Genomic DNA, 22,075 nt, shown 5'->3' with positions numbered 1-22,075 from the left:
TGTAAGTGCTTATTTTGAGGAACTTCCGAAAACGCACTTTTCTGAAGGATTAAAAAAACTTGAAAAGCGATTCACCAAGTGTATAGAGCTCCAAGGAGATTAAGTTGAAAAATAAAAAAAAATTTACCGAAAAAAAAATTGTTTTTATACTTCGTTCTAAGGACTTATTGAACTACCCTCGTATTTCAAAATCTTAAATTTTAATTTTAAAATCATTAACCACCGATTCACGTAATTTTTGGAAATTCGCAAAAATTGTCTCCTTAAGATTATCTTTTTAGTTATAAATTTTATTATTTCATTGAAAATTTAATAATTTTCTTTCAAAGACATCCTTTTTGGTTTAAAATTTAACTATTCTGTTAAAAATTCAAATCTTTTCGTAGAACATTAACCTTTTGTTAAAAATTCAGTTTTTGTTCCTGATAAGTCACTTGAAATCTTTTTTGGATTATTTTTTTCTGAAAAATTGTATTTTTGATTTAAAAGTTAATCTTTTTTAACAGAAATATATTATACATCTTTCATGGACAAAAATTCAACTATTTCCTAGAAAATTTACTTTTTGTTCAAATTAAATTTTAAACTTTAAATTGAGAATAGATTTTAAAATAAAAAAAGATAAAAATTAAACTATCTGAAATTGCTATAGCAGCAAATTAATAATTTCGGCAACTTTGAATTATTACAATTCTAGAGTTCAGAATCTACATGTTGAACGCTGAGTTTTTCGTATTTCCCTTTCTTAGGTTTTAATTTTGCAATTACAATTGAATTCGTTACATTTTTGAAAGTATAATTTTTAGGCTCTATTTGACGCTATTTTTAATACTATTTTTTTTAACTTTCTTACCTGTTTGAGTAGAATTAAAGTTAAAAAATCTACTATTTAGCAGAAAATGAACTTATTGTTTACAATTCTTATTTTGGTGTTGGAAAGTAAATTCCACTCTTAATTGAAAGTTTGTCGTTGATTTAAAAATTAACCTGCTTTGGCAGGAATTACATCTTTCTTGGATAAAAAAATGCAACTATTTGGTTGAAAATTCAACAATTTGCTTAAAGTCATACTTTTTGGTTGAAAATTCTGCTATTTTGTCCAGGGTGGCCGCTAAACCGGGAAACCTGGAAAACCGGGACATGACCGGGAAATTTGTGAGACTGGGGAAAACCGGGAAAATTGTTAGAATAAAAATTTTGTAAAATTCCCGGTCAAAGAATAAATTCACTGTCATTTACTGGTTTCTCTCGGTCCAACTTTGATCTCAACCGATTTTTACATAATTTGTTAAATTGTGATTTTTATAAATTATTATACCATTTACTTTAGAATGCTTAATTCGAAAATCTTCATTTTTAAAATTTTCCAGTTTAGATTTTTAATTTTTAAGCATATATTTTAATTTAAAGAATTTTAAAATGCAGTTTTAAAGGTTAAAAATAAAATAAAAATTAGAAGTTTTCAAAATCGAAGATTTTTAAAATAAAAAACAGGGTGGCTGCCGAATCGGGAAACTGGGAATTTTACGAGTTTTCAGAAGAAAAATCTGCTCAAGTTCGATTTTAACAATTTTTAAAATAATTAAAGTGCAGTTTTGAAGATTTAAACAATTGACTGTAAATATTAATGAATAAATTATTTTTAAAATGGGTCTGTATTCTAAGTATAGAAATCTGAACAATAATTGATTTGACCAAACAATTCTGAATCCGTTCAAAATTTGAGAATTTCCAAATTGTAACTGTTTCAATCCGAAAGTCTTAATAAGAATTGAAATTAATATATCATTTATTCTGATAATTTTATTTTGAAATAAAAATTTTCATGATTTATCAATAATATATTTTTAATTCAGAGTTTCAGGTCTTCCTTTATTTGATTTTTTATATTGAATTTAATAAAAAATTGTAATAATATATTATCTCTATTAATTTTTTTAGCCATTAAAAATGTAAACGTGCGACTTACTATTTTCAACTTAAAAATAAATCCATAATAGTATAGTCATAATAAAAGGTTTTTATTAAATTAAAAATATTGTGAGTATAAATTATTTAATTTTTATCCCATTTAATTTGAAATTTCTTAATGTTGAAAAAGAATAAGTATTTAATATTTAGCAATATTTCACTGTTCATTTAAGGCGAGTAAACTGAAACCAAATATTAAAAAAAAACACTTATTATTTGTAGAAAAAATATGAGAAATTTTAAAAGATATTTAGAAGTTTTGAAAAGATTCAAAATTAATTCAAAACTTGAAATTATTTCAAGTAATTTAAACGAAATATGTTAAAATTTTTTCAGAACTCCTAAATATATTTTTAAATTAATCGAAATTTTCCTACAGTTTTTGAAAATCCTGCAAATTAAAAACAAATCCTTAAAATCATTCATAATTTTTCAAAGTGAAAAATCATTTTCAATTTTCCTAGGAAACTTAAAAAAATTTTATTCTTTTAAAGCCTTTCACAGTTCTTAAAAAATTATAAATTCTTTGTTTGAAATCTGAAAAAATCTACATTTTATTTTAAATTCAGCTGTAAATATTTGAAATTATTTCAAGTTCTAAATTTAATTTGAATCTTTTTAGAATTTCTAAATATCTCGTAAAATTACTCTAATATTTTTACAAATAAGAAGTCTTCTATTGTTCTTTATAAATAAAAATTTCGTTTTTTTTTTTTAAATTTGCAGGATTTTCTACAAGTTATAGGAAAAATTCAATTCATTTTGAAATATATTTAAAAGTTCCGAAAAAAATTCAAAAATTATTTGAAATTTGGAACAATTTTAAACTACTTCTAGATTTCTCAAGATTTTGACATAAAATTTTAAAGCTTTTAAAGGATGCCTAGACTATTTAAAATAAAGATAATTTAACTTCTAATTTAAGAACTGTTAAGTTAAATAAATTATTTTTCAATTTTTAATGTCTGGCTTTAATTTAGACTATTGAAAATGTCAAATAAAAATTCGTCTGTTTTGAGAAAAAGACTGAATTTAACTGTTCAGTGGAAGTCTTCTTTTTTTTAAATTAATTTTTTAACTGAAAATGTAACTTCCATTTTTTAAGATTGAGCTTTCGTAGTAGAAAATTATCATTTTATTGGGGGAAAAACATAATTTTCTTGTTTTGAAATTTCATTTTTGTTAGATAAAAATGCATCAGTTTCGTGGAAAATCAATTTTTTGCTTAAGTCATATATTTTTTGTTGCTGAAAATGATATTTTTGTAGAGAAAATTTGTCTTTTCGCTTGAAGGTTCACCAATGTAAATAAACTTTTAATTCTCGCTTCAGGGAAAAAATCTTTATTTGTTGAAAATTCGTTTTTTTTTTGTTTTAAAATTCGTTTTTTTTTGTGTATAAATTTCATCTTTTTTATTGAAATATGAACTATGACAGTTTTGGGTAATTTATCTTTCCAGATTGAAAATTTCAATATTATGTTAAAAATTTAACTATTTAAAAAAAAATTGAAGTCTTGTTAAAAAGCCATCTTTCAGAGCGGAAAACTCATTTTTTGTTTAAAATAAATTAATAAATTTAAAAAATGTAATTTTTGTCTGAAATAATGTTTTACTTCGTTTATAAAAGATTCTATGTAAAAATGATTATAATATTAAAAATGACGGTGATTTTTATAGCATAAATCAAATTTTTTATTTAAAAAGTATATTAAATCGTTTTAAATTGAATGTCACTTGGTGACATTCTGATAATAAATCATTCAAAATTTCATATTAAAAGCCTTGATAGTTTTCATTTTAATAATTTCCTATGTAAATACAAAGCAATTTCGCATTGAAAAGCTTAAAATTGTACAAGTTCAAAAAATGGAAGGATATTACAGCAATCCTGTTTTGTATTCTTTATATTAACTTTCAATTTAATATCTTAAAATTTTCAGATTTTTCAGTCAAAGTTTTAAACAAATAAATAATTTAAAATTGAATTTGATTGACAAGTTTCAAGAATGAATAAAAATTCTAAAAGAAGATTTGAAATTGAGAATAGATTTTAAAATCAAAAAAGATAAAAATTAAACTATCTGAAATTGCTATAGCAGTAAATTAATAATTTCGGTAACTTTAAATTATTACAATTCTAGAGTTCAGAATCTAAATGTTGAACGCTGAGTTTTTCGTATTTCTTTCTTAGGTTTTAATTTTGCAATTACAATTGAATTCGTTACATTTTTGAAAGTATAATTTTTAGGCTCTATTTGACGCTTTTTTTAATACTATTTTTTTTAACTTTTTTATAAATTGAATAAAAAACTGGCTCATTGACAAATAACAATAATAAATGTGAACAAAATAAATATAGTAACAAAATAACAAAATTTTTGAATTTTTAAGCCAAACAGACAAATTCTCTACAAAGCAGTTAAATTTTCGACCTGAAATTACAAATTTTTTCTAAAAAATGTAATTAAAACGAAAAAAGATTCCACTTTTGTATAATAAACAGTTGAATATAACTAAAAAATACCCATTTTCAAGAAAATATTTGAATTCTCAACTAGAAAAAATTAATTTTCAGCTACACAATTTCAATTTAAAAAAATACTTTCTACCAATGAAAAAAAAAAGGAAGTGATAACAAAATACAAATATTTTTTATCAAAAAGTTCAATTTTAAAGCAAGAGTATTAATTTTCTATCCAAGCTATTTCTAAAAAGAAAATACATGGATTTTCAACAAAATATTTAAATTTTCAACTAAAAACGATCAATTTTAATTCAAAAATCTAACAGTTAAACCTTCAGTATAAAAAATTTAATTTAAAAGAAAAGAAAACAAATTTTCTAAGGGATTTTCGAATTTTCAAACAAACAAAAAAACGAATTTTCAACTAAATACTGAAATCCTCAACTAAAACAGATTAGTTTCCAACAATACTTTCTGATCATTTTTAACAAAACAAAAAAACTAATTTTCTACACAGAAAAAAAGATTTTTTGTCAACTAAATACATCAATTTTCTACCAAGTAGTTTAATTTACAACCAAGAAGATTAATTTTCTATCAGAAAATACGAACTTTCGAAAAAATAGATACATACTAAACCAAATAGTTGAAATTTCTACGAGAAAGGTGAATTTTTAAGAAAATGTATAAATTTTTCACTAAATAGTCGAAGTTCCTACAAAAAAAAAAAACGAATTTTCAACAAATTACATACATTTTTAATTAAGTAATTTGAAAATGTGCCCTATATTTTTGTTCTCTAAATTTTTTAAATTAAATAGTTGAATGTTATAACTAAAAAGGTCAATTTTTAACAAAAAATAGCGTATGTGAATTCTTATTAGGAAGAATTAATTAAAAAACAAAAAGAATTTGTTACGAAACAGTTTAATTCTGTACCATATACTTGAATTTTGTACTAAATTGTCAAATATTCCAGCAAAGAATATGAATTTTCAAAGAATTTTACAGCTTTTAGGATATTTTAAAAGATTTCAAGAAAATTTCAAGAATTTTACGGGATTAAAGAGGAATTCAAAATATTTGAAAGAGTTTAGGGTATTTTTTTAAATTCAAATAATTTAACGGAATTTTAATACTCTAGGCACTTCTACTATTTCTGGATTTCAAATAAATGCGAAATTTAAGTTTTTATTTATTTAAGTTTTCTAGAAATTTCAAAGCTTTTAGAAAATTAAAAAAATATTTGAAACAATTTCGCACGATTCTAGGGGATATGTATATTATCTACCAGACTACAAAAATGTTTTTAGCCCCTCGATGTAATATTTAAAAAATGAGATGACATTTTCCTTCTATTTTTTCAAAATTTATGCAACTATTCGTTTTATTAAATGAAACAGATTCAGTAAAGCAATCATTCAATAATCTATTTTTTCCAATGTCTTAATAGATTGAAGGATTAAAATAAATTAAAAATAGGAGAATGAAAGACGAAAACTTACACAAGAGAATGTCTCGCTAAATCGACCGCCATTAGGTTGTTGTAGTCTGTGTTTGCTTGTAAAAAAGGCGTTCGAACTCCATCGATAAATACAATATTTTTGCCACCTGTCTGGGCTATTTTGGTTGCATAGCCCTTTTTCAAAACCCTTGTGCATTCCCAGGAAAGTCCAGCTGTAATACCAACACATTTTTTTTCGTTAATTTAGAAACATTCTTACTTTGGAATTTTTGATTTATTTGGAATCTAGACCCGTATTTAGGCTAATAAAGAGTGTCCGCTAGTGTTCTAAAGAGTTTAAGTGATCGGATAGATTCTCACGAGAATGAGAATATGCTCGACCTTTATGTGATTTGAGAATTTAATGAGTATTTATAAGCATTTTGAATTAGGATTTAAATAGTCGTATTTTCTATCTTTATTAATAATAATTAAACTATTTAAATTTGACGGGAAAACTTATCGCTAAATCGCTTCAAATTGAAAAGAGCGCTTAATTTAAATGGTGAAAGAAGTCAATGTCAAGTCAATGTCATGAGTATTTATGAGCATTTTGAAGTAGGATTTAAAAAAACGTATTTTTTATCTTTATTAATAATAATTAAATTATGTAAATTTCACCGGAAAACTTATCGCAAAATCGCTTCATATTGGAAAGGGCGCTTAATTTAAATGGTAAAAGAAGTCAATGTCAATGTCAAGTCAATGTCATGAGTATTTATAAGAATTTTGAAGTAGGATTGGAAAAATCCTATTTTTTATCTTTATTAATAGTAATTAAATTATTTAAATTTCACGGGAAAACTTATCGCTTCAAATTGGAATGGAAGCTTAATTCAAATGGTAAAAGAAGTCAATGTCAAGTTAATATCATGAGTATTTATAAGCATTTTGAAGTAGGATTTAAAAAAACGTATTTTTTATCTTTATTAATAATAATTAAATTATTTAAATTTCACCGGAAAACTTATCGCAAAATCGCTTCAAATTGGAAAGGGCGCTTAATTTAAATGGTGAAAGAAGTCAATGTCAATGTCAAGACAATATCATGAGTATTTATAAAAATTTTAAAGTAGGATTGAAAAAATCCTATTTTTTATCTTTATTAATACTAACTAAATTATTTAAATTTCACGGGAAAACTTATCGCTTCAAATTGGAAAGGGCGCTTAATTCAAATGGTAAAAGAAGTCAATGTCAAGTAAATGTCATAAGTATTCATAAGCATTTTGAAGTAGGATTTAAAAAAACGTATTTTTTATCTTTATTAATAATAATTAAATTATTTAAATTTCACCGGAAAACTTATCGCAAAATCGCTTCAAATTGGAAAGGGTGCTTAATTTAAATGGTCTAAGAAGCCAATGTCAATGTCATGAGTATTTATAAGAAATTTGAAATAGGATTTAAAAACTCGTATTTTTTTCTTTATTAATAATAATTACATTTAAAATTCACGGGAAAACTTATTGCTAAATCGCTTCAAATTGAAAAGGGTACTTAATTTAAATGGTAAAAGAAGACAATGTCAATGCCAATGTTACTGTCACTGTCAATGTCAAGTCAATGTCATGAGTATTTATAAGAATTTTAAAGTAGGATTAAAAAATCCTATTTTTTATCTTTAATAATAATAATTAAATTATTTAAATTTAACGGGAAAAAGTATCGCTAAATCGCTTCAAATTGGAAAGGGCGCTTAATTTAAATCATAAAAGAAGTCAAATTGCTACAATATCCCAATTTCCAAATTCTTCTAGGTACACTGTCGTGCAAAAGTTTTTGACGGCCTCTTTTTTATGACTGAATAAATTCTCTTATTTTAATTGTACTAGAGCTAAAAAATGTTCTCTTTAAAGGGCTGATTGCTCTCGAAATTCTGTATAAAATGAGCCCAGAATGAAGCTAATTCGTCTATTTTTTTAAATTAGATATTGCATAAAAAGTGTGAATTTCAATGTTTTCTTAAATGTTCAATAACTTCCGAAATAATCAACATTTTTCAATGTTCTTGGGCTTATTTTTAAGCTATTTTTCACCGTATCGAAAACAAAATTTTTACTATTTATACTCATAAGCTGCTGTGATACGATGAAAAATAGCTTGAAAATAAGCCCAAGAACATTGAAAAATGTTGATTATTTCGGAAGTTATTGAACATTTAAGAAAACATTTAAATTCACACTTTTTTTGCAATATCTAATTTTAAAAAATAGGCGAATTAGCTTCATTCTGGGCTCATTTTATGCAGAATTTCGAAAGTAATCAACCCTTTGAAGAGAAAATTTGTTATCAAAATGAATTATCGTGAAAGCATTAAATCTATTATTAAACAAATTTTTGTTTCTACATATATTTAAACACTTTTTAGTTGGGTTTTCAAATAAAAAAAATTTTAATTTTCAATCCAAAAAATTAATTTTCTAGAAAAAGGCTCAATTTCAACAAAGTACATGAATTGTCATCTAAAAAAGAACAATTTTCAACCAAAATTAGAATAGTTAAAATGTTAAAAAAATTTGTACATAATAGTTTTTTTTCCATTAAAAAAATAGATTTTACCCAAAAATAGAAGTATTACATTTTCAGTTAAAGCAATCAATTTGCGACTAAAAAATTATTTTTCAACTAAAAATATAAATTTTAAAGCAAAGATGGAATAGTTATATCTTCAGTTAAAAAAATATAATGTTCAACTAAAAAGAAACGATTTTTTAGTCAAAGAAATAAATTTTTAATCACATTAATGAATTTTCAATAAAAAATATGAATTTTTAACCAAATATTTAGTTGCATTTTCAATCCAAAAGATTGATTTTCTACCAAAAAGACTAATTTTCAACAAAGTACATGAATTATCTTCAAAAATAGAAGAATTAAATTTTTAGCTAAAGCAATCAATTTTCAAAATTAGAAGAGTTACATCTTCAGTTAAAAAAACATTCAACTGAAAATAAACGATTTTTTATCTACAGAAATTAATTTTTAACCATAGTGATTAATTTTCAACCAAAAATATGAATTTTTGACCAAGTAATGGAATTTTCAACACAAAAAATGAATTTTCTATAAAAAAACGAATTTTTAACTAATTTTTTTCAACCAAAGAAATAAAATCTTAAAAAAGAAGAATAGTTAAATTTTCTACTGAATTTAAAAACTATTTTTTAACGAAAAAGATTACATTTCTATAAAAAAAGATCAGTTTTCCATAGAAAATGGAATTTTTTAATTTAATCATGAACGGAAAAACAGTAATATTTCAAACAGAAAAATTACATTTTCAGTAAAAACTTAATTTTGAATAAAAACAAAATCAATTTTTAACGAAATAGTACAATTTTCAAGAAGATTAAATTTCTATCAAAAAAGATCATTTTCTGTCTAAAAAAATGGAATATTTACATCTTTAGTTAAGAAAATTTATTCTGAATAAGAAAAAACTAATTTTCAAGAAATAAGATTAATTTTCTACCAAAAAGATGAATTTTTAACAAAGTACAGGAATTTTCAATCAAATATTTGTATTTTTAAAGGAATTTTGAACGAAAAAGAAGAATTCTTCACCAAGTATTTTCAAAGATTTCAAGGCATTTTTAATAAAAAATAATGAAAAATAATGCATCGTCTAAAACTTTAAGCACCAAAATTTTTAACCAAGAAGATTAAATTTCTATCAGAAAAGATAAATCGACAAAGAATTAAATAGTAAAAATTTTGGACACGAAATTAACTTTCACTAAAGAAATTAGTTTTTGATCAAAAAGATCAATTTTAATAAAAAAATTAATTTTTAACAAAATACACGAATTTTCAACCAAAGATCTGTATTTCTAAATGAATTTTCAATCTAATAGTTAAGTTTTTATAAACAAATTTTTTTTTTTAATCTAATAGTTAAATGTTTAATAAGAACTTCTAAATACAATTTAAAATTAACCGAATTTTTCCTACAAATTTTGGAAAATCCTGCAAATTAAAAAAAAAATCCTTAAAATCTTCCAGGTTCTGTTTTGATCGTTTTGGAAATCTCTTAAAATCTTTTTAAATTTTCTGTTACAATAATTTTTCAAAATGAAAAATCATTTCCAATTTTCCTAGGAACCTTAAAAAAATGTTTTTATTCTTTTTAAGCCTTTCACAATTCTTAAAAAGTTTCTAAATTTTTTGGTTGAAATCTGCATTTTGTTTTAAATTCGGCTGTGGGTATTTGCACCAAAATTTCAGAACGAACAGCCTAATTTTTTCGGGTCACAAAGATTTAAAAATATATTTAAACGTTTCGAAAAAAATTCAACAATGATTTTAAATTTGGAAAAATATAAAACCACTTCTAGATTTCTCAATATTTTGAAATAAAATTTTTAAGTTTTTAAGGATGCTTAAACTATTTAAAATGGAAATAATTTAACTTTTAATTTAAAAACTGTCAAGTTAAAAAAACTTTATTTTTCATGTTTTAATTTGTCTAGCTTGCTTCTTTAATTTAGAGAATTGAAAATGTTAACGTGGATTTATATTTTTAGAATTTAATTTGAATCTTTGAAATCTATAATTTATAAAAGTTCTAAATTTTGCAGTTTATCTGTTTTTCATAAAAAAATTTTCAATTGAAAAGTGTGAAACGAAAACGATGAATCTTCGACCAAAAAATAAACTTAAACTAAAAAAATACGATTTTTCAACACAATAGTTACATTTACAAACGAAGAAATAAAGTTTTTATTGAAAATTTTAATTTTGAACCCAAAAGATGAATTTTCTACCAAATAAAACAAATTTTCAACGATAAAAGACAAAAAAATAAAAAGCAATATTTAATTCAATTACTTGATTAAAAAGAGTAAAATTTGTTCAGTTTGTCTGGTTCGATAAAATCGTACTTTGATCCCGTAAACCTTGGATATTTTTCATCTTCATACTATTTATAACCATAATTTTTTAAATATAAAAATGATATTGATTATTTAGTAACTTTAATGACCTTAATTGTACAAAATAAAAAAAAAATTTCTCGCCTCTCCGGTAAAAAAACTCCCAATTTTTTTTATAATAACAATACACTTTTCAAATTAAATAATTTTCTATAAAAAGGACTTTTTTAATCCAAAACATTTGAAATTTTATTCCAGATTTTCTTTATTAGTTCATTATATCATTTTTGTAGTGTCAATTGTACTTTGACCCTAAGACGTTCCATATTTAAAATTTGTGTTATGCACTTATTTCATGACGAATTAGTGCAAAGTTTGAATTTGCAGAAAAGTAAAAAATAATAAAATTGTTAGAAAGTACTTACCCTGGGGAACTAGGTGATTGAAACGAGGTAGATTTTTAACAATTACTCCCGACATTTTTTAAGGTTATGATACAACTTGCAATCGGCGAATTAATTTCTGTGAATGGAAATTTTAAATTAGTTAATTGTTTATAACCTTGAATGAATATTTGCTTTCCCTGCTCTTAATTATTGCATCTGAATATGTTTGGATTTAGACGTTTAAATATATCAAACTCACTTTTCACCTTTTTGACTGACTAAACGAAACGAAGTACAAAAGTGGGTGCACTGGATAACAGACAGGGCAACTGGAGAGAGAGAGAGAGAATGATATTTTTTCTCTCTCGGCAAAGTAATATCTTTGCCTTCGGTCAAGTGACGCACCCATAATAGCATTACCTTTTGAGAAAAAATTTCCGATGATAATATTTTCAGAGAATTTTATTTTAAAGGTTTATCAAGTCTAAATAATTTTGATTTGTAGGAACAATGCAAAATTTATTAATTAAGGGCATGTGACACAGCTAAATACCTATATTACCGACCACAGTTTTTCAGTTCACTGAATGTTTTTTTGAACCTAAGAACTTTTTTTGTAAATAAAATATCGAGTTGAAACTTTGGGAAATGTATTAGAGTACAATAAAGTACGTTTAGGTACTGCATTTTGGTAGGAACTTCACTGAAAATTATTTTATCTTTTTTCTAAACCTCAACATTTTTTGAACGTTCCAACTTTTTTTTATACATAAAATATCGGTCTCCAACTTTGATAAATGCAAGAGCCGAAAGAAAACTACGTTTAAGTACAAAGCTTAATAATAAAAGATGTAAAAAAATATATTTCAACAATCAATTCCAACGGCATCAGGCGGTAACGTTGTACACGAAAATACGAAACCTGGCGGCCACTAGACGAGGCTCTAGAGAGTTCGCATTTTCGTGTACAACCTTACCGGCTGATGCCGTTGGAATTGATTGTTGAAATATTTTTTTTACATCTTTTATTATTAAACTTTGTACTTAAACGTAGTTTTCTTTCGGCTTTTGCATTTCTCAAAGTTTGAGACCTATATTTTATATATAAAAAAAGTTCAAACGTTCAAAAAATGTTGAGGTTCAGAAAAAAGATGAAATAATTTTCAGTGAAGTTCCTACCAAAATGCAGTACCTAAACGTACTTTATTGTACTCTAATACATTTCCCAAAGTTTCAACTCGATATTTTATTTACAAAAAAAGTTCTTAAGTTCAAAAGAACATTCAGTGAACTGAAAAACTGTGGTCGGTAATATAGGTATTTAGCTGTGTCACATGCCCCTAAGAACTTTTTTTGTAAATAAAATATCGAGCTGAAACATTGGAAAATGTATTAGAGTACAATAAAGTACGTTTAGGTACTGCATTTTGGTAGGAACTTCACTGAAATTTATTTCATCTTTTTTCTGAACCTCGACATTTTTTGAACGTTCAAACTTTTTTATACATAAAATATCGGTCTCAAACTTTGAAAAATGCAAGAGCCGAAAGCTTAATAATAAAAGATGTAAAAAAAATTGCAACTATCAATTCCATCGGTATCAGCCGGTAACGTTGTACACGAAAATACGAACCCTCTAGAGCCTCGTCTAGTGGCCGCCAGGGTTCGTATTTTCGTGTACAACGTTACCGGCTGATGCCGATGGAATTAATAGTTGAAATATTTTTTTTTACATCTTTTATTATTAAGATTTGTACTTAAACGTAGTTTTCTTTCGGCTCTTGCATTTCTTAAAGTTTGAGACCAATATTTTATGTATAAAAAAAGTTGGAACGTTCAAAAATGTCGAGGTTCAAAAAAGGATAAAATAATTTTCAGTGAAGTTCCTAACAAAATGCAGTACCTAAACGTACTTTATTGTACTCTAGTAAATTTCCAAAGTTTCAGCTCGATATTTTATTTACAAAAAAAGTTCTTAGGTTCAAAAAAACATTCAGTGAACTGATAAAGTGAGGTCGGTAATATAAGTATTTAGCTGTGTCACATTCCCTTAAAAACAGGTTTATAATCGACAGTCAGTAAGCAAGATAACTTTACAATGTTTCATTTTCTTGAATTTTTGTTGTTAAAAATTTTTATTTTTATAATTGATATGTGTAATTGTTACCATTTTAACTTTACTTGGTATTTACTCTTAAAAAATTAATTTAAAATATAATTTATTTACAAATTTGAAAAGCCTTTTTAAATGTAATGTCCTTAAAAAAAAGGAACAGCTAGGGCATCGATTACCTTTCAACCAAACAAAAAAATTTCAACAAAATAGCTCAATATTTAACTTAAAAAATGATTTTTTAACAAAATCGTACAACTTTCTACAAAGAGACTTAATTTTATACCCAAAAAGTACTGTTTTTCATGAAAAGACGTGCATTTTTCACAAAATAGTTAATTTAGAACTAAAAACGATCAATTTTTAACCCAAAATAGAACAGTTTAATTTTCAGCTAAACAGATTATTTTCGAAAATAAATTAACGAATTTTTAATAAAATTGTTTAATCTTCAACCAATAAAAATTATATTTAACAAAATAGCTAAACTTTCAACCAAGTGTTGAATTTTTGAAATAAAAACTGGCACATTTTAGGAAAAATGGAATAGTTACATTTTCAGGTAAGGAAATTAATTTTCAACGAAATATTTCAATCTTCAACCAATAAAATGATTTTTTCACAAAGTAGTTCAAGTTTCAACCAAAAGCTAAATTTTCAACAAGAAAAATTATCAATGAAAATTTTAGCAGTAAAATTTTCAAATAAGGACGGTTAATTTTCTGCAAAAATAGAAATAGTTACATTTTTGCTATTTTTAATTAAGGAAATTAATTTTTAATAATAATAAAAAAAAATTGGCACAAAAATAGTTTGAACCAAAAAATGGATCTCTATAACAAAAGAAAAAAACGGTTTTTAAATCAAATACATGAATTAAAAACCAAATAGTAAATTTTAAAATAAAAACGAATCAGTTTTCAACAAAAAATGTAATAGTTAAATTTTCAGTCAATATAATTAGTTTCGAACCAATAATAAACGAATTTTCAACAAAATAGTTTAATTTTAAACGGACGCATTTCAGAGATAAAAAATAGTATAAATTGTTTCACAAATTTGAAAAAATGTAAAAATAGTATCATACATTTTTTCAAGTATTAAACGTATGTTTCGTGCAATTTAATATGTTTGTAGTACGAAATTAAGACGCGAGCAAAAATAAATTCATCTATTTTTCCAGCTTGAATTAAGTTTCGGTTCAAAATTTTACTGTTAAAATTTCGTTAAAAATTTGTATTACTTGGATCAAAATTGATTATTTTGTTCAAAAAGCAAAAAATTCTTTTAAAATGTCCTACTTTTTATATGTGAGTTCAAACATTTTTTTCAAAATTCATCGTTTTGATTTGAAATTTCAACAAATCGACTGAAATTTTGATCATTCTGGATTAACCAATTCTTTTTTGGTTGAAAATTTAAATACTTTTTTTTTAAACATTCATCCTTTTATTTTGAAAATGTATTCCTTTCTGTATAAATTTAACATTTTTTTGTTAAAAGTGCAAGTTTTTGAATACAAATTACTCTGTTTGGGTTCAAAATTAACTTTTTTGTTGAAAATTCAAAAGTTTTGTAAAAACTTCGTATTTTCATCTTGAAAATTCAACAAATTCGTAGAAAATTTATCTGTTTGGTTGAAAATTTATGTATTCTGTTAAAAAATCGTTTTGAAAATTATACTTCTTTGTAAAATACCAATCAATTTTCTTAAATGTAAACTTAAATAGTCGATCTTTGGTTCAAAAATTTTTTTTTGTATTTGTATTTTTATTATTTCCAGTGTCTAAACAATACTTATTCTTAAAAACAATGGAAAATTAATTAAAGTCGGGTCTATAATCGACAATCGGCAAGAAAGGTAGCTTGATAATTTTACTTTTAATATAATTTTTTGTTGTTAAAAAATGTTTAGTTTTTAAAGCGATGTATGTAATAATTATCATTTTCATTTCAATCAATATTTTCTCTTACCTAATTTAATTTTAAATAAACATTTTATGAAATCATATATTTTTATGGGACATTAAATTTGAAAACGGGGAAAACTGAAAAATTGGGTCATTTATTTTCTTTCTTTTTAAATATTGTCAGCAAAAGTGAAAAAGTAATTTCCAGTTAAGAAAATTATTTTTCTGTAGAACAAAAACGAATTTTCAACAAAATAGTTCAATCTTCAATTAATAAAAGGAATTACAATTTTTTCAACAAAACTGTTCAACTTTTTACCAGGAATATAGATTATCTTCTAAGAAAATAAAAATTGTCAAGAAAATACGTAAATTTTAAAACAAATACTCGACTTTGCCCTAAAAACTATAAATTTTTAACCATAAATGAAATAGTAGAATTTGCAGTTCAAAAAATTATTTGCGAACCAAAATTTTCTAAGAAAGATAAATTTTTAAGCAAAAATGAAATAGTTACATTTTATGTTTCTAGAATTAAAATATCTTTCAATAAAATGCAATCTTATTTATTTAAGTATAAACGAATGTTTAACAAAATAGTTTAATCTTTAACTAATAAAATTATTTTTAAACCAAGTAGTTTCAATTTCAACCAATTGTTTAATTTTCTAACAAACAAAAATTAATTCTTAACCAAAAACAATTAATTTTCAGTAAAAACGGAATATTTAAATTTTCTGTTAAAAAAATGAATAAAAAAAAAAGTTAGTATATAACTTTTCTAATTTTCATCAAAATTAAAAATTTTATTTGGATAATTTGCAAGTCTTTTACCCATCTATAAGAAACTTTGACAAAAATTTATAAAATTTCAACAACAAAAATTTCAAAATTTTGAAAATGCACTCAATTTTTAAAGTTTTATTCGAAATATCTGATTAACGAACTTAGCCTTTATTTTGGGGACCTTCAGAAGTGTATTAAATGCGAACTCGATTGGACACCGACAAAATTTGATGATTTTCGGATTCTGTGCTCGCTGAAACGTAAAGATCCGTTAAAAACCAGAGATTGAAAATTTGGACGATTACATTACACTGACGTTTTTAATTTTCCTCCAAATTAAAAATTTCATTTGGATAATTTGCAAGTATTTTTGTCAAGTATCGGAGACATTGACAACCTTTTCTGAAACTTAAAAAAAAATTGTCTAAAATGTTGAAAAAGCTCTAATTTTTTAAATTGTGTGCTAATCGAAAAATTCGGCTAGAATAGTTTGAAATGTATTTGGTATGAACTCAAAAATTTAAATACAATTTTTGGACTTATGAAAAAAATCATTTTTTCTATTTTTTGAAAATTTTCGAAAAGTATATAAATTTTTCAATTTTTAATGAAAATTAAACACTTTATTTGGATAATTTGCAAGTCTTTGACCCATCTGTGAGAAACTTTGATAAAAATTTGTATAAGTTAAAAAAAATTGAAAATTTTGAAAATGCTATAATTTTAAAAATTTTGGGCTAATTGAAAAATTCGGGCAGAATAGTTTTGAAATATATTTGGTATCTGGTGAAAATTTTTAATGAAATTTTTGGATCTATAAAAAAAATTTGTTTTCTATTTTTTGAAAATTTTCAAATTTTTAAAAGTATATACCTTTTCTAATTTTCATCAAAATAAAAAAGTTTATTTTGATAATTTGTAAGTCTTTTACTCATCTATAAGAAACTTTGACAACAATTTATGGAATTTCAAAAAAAAAATTTCAAAATTTTGAAAATGCTCTCAATTTTTTAATTTTAGTTCGAAATATCTGATTAACGAACTTAGCCTTTATTTTGAGAACCTTTAGAAGTGTGTCAAATGTGGATTCGATTGGACAAATCCTTCAAAAGTTAGCGTGGCTACAACATTCAGGTAACCATACATACAGACATACAGACATACAGACAGACACCGATGAAATTTTATGGTTTTCGGATTCCGTGAGTGCCGAAACGTAAAGATCCGTTAAAAACCAGAGATTGAAAATTTGGACGATTACATTACATTCTCAGGAATGAGAATGTAAAAAGGATTTATAAACCAAATAGTTAATAATGGAACAAAAACGATCAATTTTTAACTAAAAATAGAATAGTTACATTTTTATTTTAAATAATTCAACAAAATAGTTTAATCTCCAACGGGCTCACTGTAACGATAAAAATACTGCAATTAGTATAAAATTAAACTATCTTATATAAATTACATATTTTTTAATGGGCAATTATTTCTCTGAAATGGAAATTTAACCTTTCTTTTGGATATTTTCCATAAAAAATGGAATAGCTTAATTTTCAGTTTAGAACATTATTTTTCAACCCATAAAATACGAATTTAGAAAAATATTTTAATATTCAGCGTATAAAATGATTTATTGAACTAAGTAGTTAAACTTCCAACCAAGAAGATTAATTTTTTAGAAAAAATTCAAATTTTCGACAAAATATGTGTAATTTAATCTATGAAGTTAATTTTGACCTGAAAGCAATAAATTCTAAACAAAAATGGAACTTAGATTTTCAGGTAAAAAAATTCGTTGAATTGCATTGGTTATCCCCACAACTGCCAGTCTAATAAGAGCCTGGTTACGCCCCCCCCCCTTTCTCTGCGCTCCCTTACTACGCCTTCTCCTTAAAACTAACGAAAAATTTCCAATTTAGTCCATGAAAGTTTAACTCTTGCCATGTGACCCCACTGCCACACATTGGTTTTGCTGTTGTTGTTGTTGTTGTTGTTGTTGTTGTAGTAAAGTAGTTTAAATTTAAATAAAGTGCTGAATTTTCCAGTAAAAAAGGGGAATACTCAACGAAAAAAGTAATAATTGAATTCTCAACTAAAAAAGACTATTTTTCTGGTAAAATGGAATAGGTGCATTTTCAGTTTAGAAAATTAAGTTTTAACAGATAAAAAAAAATTTTGATAAAATAATTTAATCTTGCAACCAATACAGTAAATATTTAACAAAGAAGTTTAAGTTTTCACCAAAAAGATTAATTTTATATAAAAAAAAGAATGAATTTCCAACCGGATGCCAACAAAAAAGGGTTTCGTAGCCAATTAAGGCGTTCATTAATTTTTTTAAACTTCTCTTACCCATATTCTCCATAATCTACTTTCTTCTCCCCACCTCTTCTTTTCTCCTCCTCTCCTTCCCTACTTCCCCAATCCTCACTTCGCCCTTCGCGTTTCTTCCCTTCCTTAACTTCCACTTAGTTCTTATAGCTTCCCCTCCCCTCCATTCTCATCACTTCTTGTACCCTTTCCCCCTAACTTCCCCTACTTCCCCCACTTTCTCTCGTTACCCTTTCAATCTATTCTTCTCACTTCTCGCACCATCATTTCCCCTCATTTTCGCTACCTCCCCTCCTCTCACCACTACTTACCCAACGTACCATCCCTTCTTACTCCTTCCATATCCTCTCACATGACCTGCTTCCCCGCTCCTTTTTTTCCCTTCTTGAGAAGAAAGTACGACGGGCATTCCTTTTGTAAAGGAAAAAGTGGGTAATCGATTTCCCTTCTTTTTTTTTGTATTGAGTTTTTAAAATTGAACCATATATGTGTAATTTTCATCTCTGTTGTTATTGATCGTCCGAGAAAAATACTTCTATATAAATGTTCGAGAAGTTGTTAAAATTGAAAAAAATGAATAAAATCGAAATTAAAAAACTTCATCCAAACTTCAACCAAATCGAAATATAAATTTTTATATTGTTTATTTATCAAAAAATTTTTAATGCTTGCTTTTCAAAGCTAGGGATACCACGAAATTAAGAAAATCGATATTTTCTAAAATTCTATACTTTGATTGCTATTTTGTTGAGTAAATATCAGAAATAATGTATTTTCTATAAACAAAATAATTACAAATTATTGCATTACATAAATAATAAAATTTAATAAAGCACTTTGTTTTTCATATTTCGTTAGAACCCTATGTTTCTGCTTTGAAAAGTAAGAAACTCGTTGATTTGTTTATAAAATTATTTAAACAAAAAATTGTTTACTTGCTGGTGAATAGAGGTAATAAGATGTTTAACTTTTAACAACAATGTATGTATTGAAAAATAGCTAAATTTTGAATTGGTTTATTAATTTTTTTGATCGTTTACAAATTTTCAATGGACAATAAAATAATTTCGACAATTGGCACTTAAAATTATTTTTTAGTTACTGCAATAGAAAACCGAAAGCTTAGCTGTACAATAACAGCTAAAACGTTAATTTGTTTAACAATAATAAAGTTTCTGTTCAAAAACTATTTTTATTACTATACTATTTTTATTATATTTTCAAACAATTACTGTATTTCAATTTTAATAATTTTGTGCATTTTATCCAGTTTTATATATTTTGTGTATTATAGTTCTGTATGTTCAAAACTATTTCCACAATAATTATGATTTCCTGTGAAAATTCATCTTTTTTTGGAAAATGAACTATTTGGTTGAAAGTTGAACCATTCATACTTTGTTAAAAATTAAATTTTATTAAAAATGATCTCTTTTAGTAAAAAATTCAACTCTTCGGGCTTATCCTTCGAGACCCGCTTTATAAGCTTCAAACATACTTTTGGGAACTAAAGTTTTCAGTGGAGTTTATAGGGTTTAAATTCATGTGTTCTGATGGAATTTCGTTTAAAAAAAATTCTAATTTACGGGATTACAAGTTTAACTGCTTAATGAAAAATTCATTTCTCTATTAAAAGATTTATGTCTTTGGTGTAACATTAAGCTATTTTGTAGTAAGTTAGTTTTATTTTTGGTTTGAAAATAATTTTTTCAAGCTGAAAATTTAATTATTCCATTTTTAGTTGATTATTGATCGTTTTTAGCTGAAGATCCAACTATTTGATTTGAAATTCATGTATTTTGTTGAAAATTCTTTTTTAAGTGAAACTTTTTTGGGACGAGAGTAAACTGAAAAAATAACTGTTCAAAGCATATGACTCCCCCCTTATATGACTCCCCCCTCCAACTCCCTCCATGCTCTCTCCCGCCCCCTTTCCCCCTTACTATTACGACGCGAACTTCTGAGAACTCATGATTATTGACGCCCTATTGAAAACGCACTGTGTGTTTTTTTTTTTAAATTAATCTTCGAGGTTGAAAGCTAAAACAGCTTTGTTAAAAATCTGTTCTATTAGTTGAACTGTTCTATTATCTTTGGTTGAAAATTGAACTATTCTTTTGAAAAATCATTTTCTTTTAGGTTGAAAATTAATTTGTTGAACTGCAAATTTAACTATTACATTTTGGTTTCAAAACTGATCGCTTTTATTTGAAAGCTCATCTATTTTGTTGAAAATTCATCTCTTTTGTTTAAACATTAATCTCTTTTGGGATAAATTTGATCTTTCTTTGTTAAAAATTCAACTTTCTGGTTAAAAGTGAATCTGTTTTATTTGATGATTCTACTACCTCCTTAAAAATGAAATTTGATTTTATTTGTTAAAAATTAATTTTTTTGTCTATGGTTCTTCATTTTAGTTATAAATTCAACTTTCTGGTTGAAAATAGAACTTAGTAGGTTGAAGATTAAATTATTTCTTGACAAATTTATCTAATATGTTAAATTTTTTTCGTAAATTCCACTATTTGGTTTAAAATAAAACTTTGGAGTGTGAAAATTCCACTTTTTATTGAAAAATGCATCTATTATGTAAAAAATTTTATTTTCATGTCAAAAAATTCAACTATTTTGTTGGAAGTTTAACTATTTGGGTAAAAATTCATCTTTCTTAGTTGATAATTCCACTTTCCGACTGAAATTACAACTTCGTAGTTTACAAAATCCCACTAGTTGCTAAAAAAATTCATCTATTATGTTGAAAATTTAATATTGTTGTTAAAAAAATCCACTACGTTATTGCAAATCAAACTATTTGGTCGAAAACTGATCATTCTTATTTCGAAATTCAACTTTTTTGGTGAAAATACAACTTTGTAGGTTGAAAATACCACTTTTTATTTTAAATTTAACTATATTGTTGCTAATTTAATTATTTAGTTGGAAATTCATCTTTGTAGGTTGAAAATTCAACTATTTTGTCAAAAAGTCATTTTTTTTATCGAAAACCTAACTGTTTATAACATTTATCTAATTTTCCGAAATTATGAAAAGAATAATTTCTTTATAAATGATAATTTTGGGATTTGTTAAATAAATTGAAAGTTTGCCTCGTAAATAAAAGTAAATATATATTACTTTTGTAAATTAATCTTTTATTCTACATTTTCCATTATTATCACCGCTATTATCAATATAATTATCAATCACACATTATTGATTTCTAATAACTATTTCATATTGCATACAGCACACCAATAACTTGTATTTTTTCTAAAAAATTAGAACACTATAATTTTTTAATCACATCAGATGTCCTCTTTCAAAAGTAAATTACATTATTTCACTGAGTTTATTTTACTTAACTAAAATTTTATTTTATTTTAGTTTGAGTTAATGAAGCATATCTCAAAATCTCAAGTAATAATTTCGTCAATAACACAGGCCGACAAAATTTGACAAAGGTCCGGAACCAGAGACCAGACCTAGTATACCCGAAGGTTTTTGCTGCGCTGAATCCGAATCCGACCTCAGAAAAATTCCATCACCCTCAGTTTTCGAGATATTGTAACCTAAAAGTGCATAAAACACCGTTTTTTGCTATATTTGAGGTTACATAGCATCTTAAATAAATTTTTTTTTCAAAAACGGACGAAAGCATCACAAAGGAGCACCCTTGCCCTCTGAAATCCATTTTTCAGATTCAAGATAGCTTTTTTTTTCATCGATATATCA

General features: G+C 24.9%; 1 protein-coding gene across 1 annotated transcript in view; it reads right to left on the bottom strand.

Moving 5' to 3' along the window:
• The window catches only part of LOC117181016 (trifunctional enzyme subunit beta, mitochondrial), a 42,004-nt gene extending 30,448 nt beyond the window's left edge, over window positions 1-11,556 (bottom strand). The window contains exons 1-3 of the mRNA XM_033373584.1: window positions 11,460-11,556; window positions 11,240-11,336; window positions 5,942-6,113 (exon numbers count right to left, since the gene is read on the bottom strand). Coding sequence (XP_033229475.1) covers window positions 5,942-6,113; window positions 11,240-11,294 — 227 coding nt within the window. The 5' untranslated portion in view covers window positions 11,295-11,336; window positions 11,460-11,556. The remainder of the gene's footprint in view (window positions 1-5,941; window positions 6,114-11,239; window positions 11,337-11,459) is intronic.
• Between the last annotated feature and the right edge of the window lie 10,519 nt (window positions 11,557-22,075).

Source organism: Belonocnema kinseyi, chromosome 10 (genome assembly GCF_010883055.1).
Source record: "Belonocnema kinseyi isolate 2016_QV_RU_SX_M_011 chromosome 10, B_treatae_v1, whole genome shotgun sequence".
NCBI lineage: Eukaryota > Metazoa > Arthropoda > Insecta > Hymenoptera > Cynipidae > Belonocnema > Belonocnema kinseyi.
This window is presented reverse-complemented; position numbering and strand designations above follow the sequence as displayed.